This window comes from Maylandia zebra, linkage group LG10, assembly GCF_041146795.1.
Source record: "Maylandia zebra isolate NMK-2024a linkage group LG10, Mzebra_GT3a, whole genome shotgun sequence".
Taxonomy (NCBI): Eukaryota; Metazoa; Chordata; class Actinopteri; order Cichliformes; family Cichlidae; genus Maylandia; species Maylandia zebra.
Genome location: NC_135176.1, coordinates 34209294 through 34216273, shown reverse-complemented (window position 1 = coordinate 34216273; position 6980 = coordinate 34209294). Strand labels below are relative to the sequence as shown.

Genomic DNA, 6980 nt, shown 5'->3' with positions numbered 1-6980 from the left:
GCAGTGAAGAAGGACATGCAGAGCGGCGGTGTGACAGAGGAGGTGGATGAGCCTCTTATCCTGTGAACTAAAGGAATTAACCACCACCACCTGACCAGCGAACCGACCAATCAGCCAGAGGCAGATTAGAAAACGAGAGGCAAATGTGGGCAGAGTCTAGGGGCACCTGAAGGACGAAGAATAATGAGGAGATCAAAGAATCAGCTGATTAGTTTACCATAGTGTAGCCGGACCCACCTCTCCAGCATTTAGCCTGAGCCTGGCCTGTCACTCTGCTTATTGATCAGTGGTTTCGTCTGTTGATTGGTTGATTTATCAGTTTATTGATTGGAGTATCTGCTGTGGTCCCAAAGCTGACCCTGACCACACAGGTGTGTTTTTAAATGTGACTGTGGTTTTTCAACCTGCTGGCACCGTCTGTGGTGATGATGCGATACTGTTGGTTGTCATGGTGAAGCTAGGGGTCTGTGTTCTACCCTGGTCTGTGAGGGGTGGGTGCTGACTGACAGAAGACTGACACACTGTGACCCCTGACCTCTCCGGGAGCAGCGAGCGTCACAGATTTATCAGAACAGCGCCCTCTCACGGGGTCAAAGGTGGACGTGGCTTCAGTGACATCACCTGGCGGTCTCTGAAGTCCTGTCAGAGGCGTGCTCAGTGTCACCATCTTCATTTTTAAAACTGAACGGATGTGACACTGCTCGCTGATTGGCTAATGATTCGTCAATTACATTGTCTTAAAAGGCTGAAGGAAAGCAACTGGACTATTATTAATAATTTGTTACTATTATTAGCATCAATACTAATATTAAGATGATAGTGGATGAACAACCTGCCTAAGGGACCAGCCCCAGAGCTTTACACGCTTAAAGAAGTCCAGTCTCCTCCTTTGACGCTCTTACACCAACAGGAACCCGCCCAGCCACACGCCATCCACATCGTTAGCCAATGAGCTTTCCACAGATAATCCTTTTTAAACATAGTGATACTAACCCCCATAAACTGAGCCGGCAAGAGTTCACAGAGGTCAGAAAGCTGTTTACCCCCAGATGTAACGTCCTTAGCTGTTTCCAGGTCCAACCTCCGCTGCAGGTCCCAAAGTCAAACGAACACTGCAGCATCACTGAGAGTTACAAACTGTCTAAATTCTTTCCTCTGTAATAAAATCATCAGCATTGCTGCTTTACCAGGTGTAACAGTTAAGTTTAACGTCCATGAAAACAGAATGTATTAAATTTAACAGAGTTAGAAGTTAGCAGGAAGTTAGCTCGCTAGTTTCCACATAAACATAAAAAATAAAACGTACAGCTCTGCTATCACTTCCAACATAAATGAAGACAGAAAACTAAACAGCAGTGACGTTTGTAGGGTTACTGAAGTTGGGCTAGCTGGTATATAATGATGTGCTACGTGATCGCTAGCTACACAGCTATGTTAGCATGATAAACACAGTGAAACTGGAGGATGAGCGCTAACTTTTTTCCACTCAATGGGTCAGGAACAAATGCAATCGCATGGCAGGATGCTGTAAACAGACCAAACTTCAGTCAAGAGAACTGAGATAATCCATCCACAATACGAGGTTAGTCATTCATATACTGCTGCATGGGCTGCAGTTACATCAGAGGGGTTTAAACGGAGCTTTAGAATGAACAGCGGTAATAAAAATCGAGAGAGGCCGACAGTGATCACTGACTGTTTTTAGGGGCTTGTTCAGATTAAACAGAACAAAATACAAAGCACATTAAAAACACAACAGGCTTAATAAACGCAGAGGAGTTTGGACCCGGAGTTCATACATCACCACGTAAAGACCGGATAAGTGATGACGTATGAACCATGAATCGTTTTGTAACCATGGCTGTCACCATCAGGTGGGCTCCAGAAGAAACGCGGGTTGAAGAACTTCGTCGCTGACGTTGTTTTTCAGTGGCGGAGCTCAGTGATTGGATGCTACAGGTAACTGTGCCGACCTCTCAAACACTGACCCAGACCAGAACCAGGACGCCGATCAGCTTTATCTACACTGAGTCTGACTGATAACAGCTGATGGTAATAACACGTGAGGACGCTGCGTCCACCTGCTGCTACCTGCTTCACCAGCCGGGCTGGTCCAGCCTCAGGTTTGATCTAGAGGCACCTGCGACGAAGCTAACGGACCTGAGCGGCACACTCACTGGAACAAGGGCGTTTAGGATATCAGTCCTGGATTTTTGTTTCAGGGTCTGCGGGATCTGTGAAATAAAGGAATTAACCACCACCACCTGACCAGCGAACGGACCAATCAGCCACAAGAGGCAAATGTGGGAGCAGCTGTGGAGACCCGTTTACCAAACATCTGTTTGCAGGTGAGAAAGTCCAAGGTCTCCGCCAGAGAAACACCACAGAAGAAGAGTGGAAATGATGAGGCGAAGGTCAGAGAAGTTTGAGCGTTTATTCAGATTCAAACAGGAAGCAACACATGTACACACTGTTCCCGTTATTTTGTCCAGCAGGACTCTCTGATCTGCAAACAGACGGTAAACAGTCTGACAGCAGAGAACCTTCATCACCATCATCACCATCATCATCATCATCAGAGAGCGTTGGGCCGCCCGAGCAGCCCGGGGCCTCGAACGCACCGTCCTGACAGCGGCTCAGCACGGCCACGTCTGGGGCCCCGGGCTGTGGGTTGGACCTCACTTTGTTCACAGTTTATTCAATTCTGTACGGAAACGAAGTTTCTAGAAAAAAAAACAAGTTTTCAGTCTATTTTATCAACAGGAAGTGACATCACACCGCCAGCCACTCAGATCAGTCAATCACTACGAGGAACTTAATTAGTGTTTATTAATACTGTGACATCATCGCTCTGTCAGCCAACCATCAGGCTAAATTATCTACATAACATTTCCCACGGTGCGGAAAACTGAAACGCCGCCAGTGACTGAAGATAGCCCCGCCCCTGACAGATCCCCCTCCCCCCATAAATGTGAAACACACTCATCATTGTCCATCAGTCATTTTTAGCTCCTCCCACCTCCTCTGAAAGGGCGGGGCCTGTCTGAAAGGGGTGGGCAGTGAGGATGGGGCGAGTGGGCGGCGGCCGATGCTACGTCTCAAACTGGGTAAGCAGCGCCCGCACCTCCGGTGTGAGCTGCTTGGCAGCGCTGGCGGCCTCAGCGATGGCGCGGCGGTACGGGCCCTTCCGCTTCCTGTCGAAACGCGACTGGAACGTCTCCAGGAAGGGCGACAGCTGTGCGAGCGGCAGGAAGGACGTGGTGGGCGAGCCGAACCACGACACACGCGCCTCCTGCTGCACCGCCAGCCCCGTATCGCCACGCCGCGACACCGTAATGCCGAGCACGCGCGCCGGCCACCACGGGAAGCCGTAGATCTTCGCCCACACAATATCGCCGACGCACACGGTGCGGCCGTCCGGGAGCGGACATTTTGAAACGGCCTTGGAGAAGACGGAGGATGACGATGACGAGGAGGAGGAGGAAGACGACGTGGAAGACTTACGGCGCCTCTTCAGGTCGTTGCCCTCCTCCCCAACGCCACACTGCACTTCCTCACCATTAGCTCTGAGGGGAGGGCCAGTTGGCGGAGAGGAGGGTGGGCACCGTGGAGCTGAGGAGGGGGAGTTATGGGAGGGAGAAGAGGAAGAGGGAGGATCTCCGGGTGGGGGGAGTTCAAAATTGTCTGTGGAGCTACACTCTGAGGGGGTGGAGTCTAGAGAAGAGGAGGAGGGAGGACCTCCTACTCTCCCCTCAGACGCTGCCTGCATCTCCGCGGCAACGCTTCCCATACAGGATGGCGTTGGGGGAGGAGCAGTTACTTGAAGTGGGGGCGTGGCTGTGGATGGGTTGGGTGTTGAGGCGGGGCTTAGTTCTGGTTTGGGAGGTGATGAGCGAGCGCTGAGTTTGGGCGGGGACGAGGAGGAGGAGGAGCTCTGTGCCTGGCTGTCGTCGGTACGATACCTTTGGGGTTTGAGGCGCATTCTGGGTGGAAGCGGCGTGCTGGCGGCAGCGCTGAGGTGCTGCAGGCGCCGGGTGAAGTGGACCTTCTGGTTGTGGTTCTGCAGGGTGGCGGCTCGGGTCACAGCCTTGGGGCGGTCCTGGTCCTGGTCTTTGTGCCGGCGCGGCGGCGGCGTTTGCGAGCTCCTCACCAACGTCTTGAGCACCTGCCGCGCCTTGGAGCGGTCAGCTGACCCTTTGGTCAGAACCTTCTTAGAGTTCAGCTTCAGGCGCATGCGGCTCGAGGTCGCCGAGGATGAGGATGAGGCCGCTCCCCTCAAAACGCGGCGGGAAGAGGATTGTGACGAAGATGACACACGTATCCCTGATGACGAGCGCCGGTCGGCAGCCGGGGGCCGTCCTTTGTCGTCACTCCTCAGACGCTTGACCTCAGCAGAGATCGGTCCTTCTGCTACCTTCCGCCGCCGCGAAGTCTCGTCGCCCCTCAGGTCCACCGGCCCCCGCCGTGTCTCCCGGTGCCCGCCTGACGCCACCACCCCTTTGCATTTGTCGCAGAGTACCTGTCGGGGGCGGAGCTTGATGGCGTTCATGATGGAAGTGGGCTCTTCGCAGCGGTAGCGCCTCTTTGGCCGTTTAATCTTGCGCGGCGGCGGCTGAGGTAAGGCCTGGTTGTAGGTGTCCCTGATGAACAAAGGAGGTGGGTACGGTGCCCCCTCCTGAAACAGCGGTGGCGGTTTAGAGGTGCAGTCCTGAGGAGGGGGCGGAGCAGCGTTCTCTTCCTTTTTGATGGCCGGAAAGTCGTTGCTAACCGGCAGTGGCTGCTGGAGAGACGTGGGAGGTCGACTCCGGTCGTCCCGGCGTGGGAACACGGTGATGGGAATCCCGTACGGACCGAACCTGGAAGCAAACATGGCGAGCATGAGACTCTGATGCAGCCAGCGCATCACATATGGAAAACACCCGGCAGTAATCGGTCACATGTGTAATTACTGCTCGTACACATGCAGTACTGTGCAAAAGTCGTGAGTCACCCTCATTTCCTCATATTCAGACCCCGCCCCCCCAGTGTTGAGTAAGAATAAACAAACAGTAACTGACAACAATGATTTTTAAGTAATGATGCAGACAAATCTCTGCAGCACAACGCTCAGCAAAACGCAACAAAAAGTGATTCAAGACTTTTGCACAACGAAAACAACACTGTATGTGTTTATACATAAGAAACCACTGTGAAAACACCACTGTGTAACTGTGTATCTGTGGCTATGAAGGTTATGGGTGGTTGATTATGCATCAGTACTCACTACACGGATGAAAAAGTGATGTCAGAGGTCTGTGTTTTATCACCTGGTGACCTGTCTTAGTCTCCCCCCCCACTGAGCAGCAGAGCGCTGTAAAGACACTCTCATTCTTGCTTCTGTCCTATATCCATCACCAACCAGGTCAAAGGTCAGCAGGTAATGATGCTCAGGTGTGTCTGGCTAACACTGCAGCCTAATCAATCCCCGCAGCCGTTTAACGAGGAGCAGGACGCTCCTGCAGGGCTGTTTACCTGACCAATAACCTGTTCATACAGGTGAGCTGGACACATTTAAATCCTTAAAACAATGACAAATAGAAATACTAATCATTTTTGATTGTTTCTAAACTACCTCATAGTTCAGGATCAATCACTAATCAATCACATCCATCCTCTGCTGCTAATAAAGTTTCACCTTTTTGAAACGTCCATCAGGACCCCGGAGAACACCTTCTCTCCCAGCCGGAAAGACACCACCAGCGCGTCATCGATGACGTGGTCCAGGCAGACACGAACCTCGGACCCGAGACTGAGGTCCAGCACAGAGTCAGCTACGACTCGATCCTCGGCGGCAGGCTCGGTCAGCAGCCGCCGTTTCGGTGAGCGGCAGGGCGGGGAAGAATCCCTCGGGCCTCGGGCAGCCAGCTCCTCGGGCCCCGCTGGGTCCGGGTCCGGACCGTCCGCCGTCCCGTCCAGCACAGTGTCCGTCGCGGGCCTCCGCTCCGCCTGCTCCAGGCTCGTGTAACCCCGGCCCGCGGTCTCGGCTCGGTCCGTGGTCTCGTTGGTGGTGGGTTCGGCAGGTTCGGCCAGAGACAGGCCGGCCTCGGTGACGGGCGGCGCGGCCGGGAATGAGTGCAAGAACACGGCTGAGGGCTGCGGGTCCGGGCCGCGGTACGCCTCCTGCGCAGACACGTCTCCGCCGCCCTCCGGGTCCGCGGGCAGTCCGGGGGAGAAGCGGTCCGCGTTGACCCGCTCCGGCGGCCCGGAGCCGCTAGCTTCGTCGCTCTCCGGATGCGCGTTTCCCGCCGCGGGCTCCAGCTCCGGCCTGACATGGCGGCCCTCCGCGTCCCCTCCGTCCTCCGCCCGCATCGCGCCTAGGTCCAATGCCGGCCCGGTCTCCTGCGGTCCCTCGCACTCCGATCGGGCTCCCGGGAGACCCGGTCCCGCCGGGCCCTGCGCTGGCGGGCCCTCGTCGGTCGCTGTTGTTGTCGGAACCGCCGCAGCTCCTGGCTCTGCAGCCACGGCCGCCATTTTCTTCCGCTGTGCTGCCGAGCGGAGCGGAGCCCCTCCCTCCCGCAACACAGGCCAACGGCGCAGGCGCACCGCCATTCGCCGACACCCCTGTCAATCAAATGGGACGGGGCAAAACTTCGTCTCTGATTGGCTGATTATGTCAGAGCGTGGTAAGGCTGTCAGAGGCCGCCAGGGGGCGTGTATCTTTGACGAAACAAAAACATGAGGAATAACCAACGCAGAGCGGATCGATGTGTGACCACAGAGGCAGAAAAAGGAGCAGAGACAGCATCACGGAGGTGTCAGTAATCACAACACCGAAACCTGTGATCGACAAGAACCTGATCAGCGGGCTCTCTGCTCTGCGTCAGTGGCAAACATGACCGTATAGGATCACATCAAACACATTCCTATACTTTAAAGCTCTGAACAACAAGTAGCCCTATACGTTTCTGAGGGTAAACGTCTGCCCTCTCTGAAATAAAACT

At 54.5% G+C, this 6980-nt stretch overlaps 1 protein-coding gene across 1 annotated transcript; it reads right to left on the bottom strand.

Annotated features, from left to right (window-relative positions):
• Nucleotides 1-2415: 2415 nt before the first annotated feature.
• Nucleotides 2416-6622, bottom strand: pwwp2a (PWWP domain containing 2A). Its single transcript, XM_004556939.5, has 2 exons — nt 5675-6622; nt 2416-4856 (listed from the first exon to the last, which is right to left on the bottom strand). The coding sequence occupies exons 1-2, from the start codon at nt 6586-6588 to the stop codon at nt 3092-3094; spliced, it is 2679 nt and encodes an 892-aa protein (XP_004556996.3). The 5' UTR covers nt 6589-6622; the 3' UTR covers nt 2416-3091.
• Nucleotides 6623-6980: the final 358 nt, after the last annotated feature.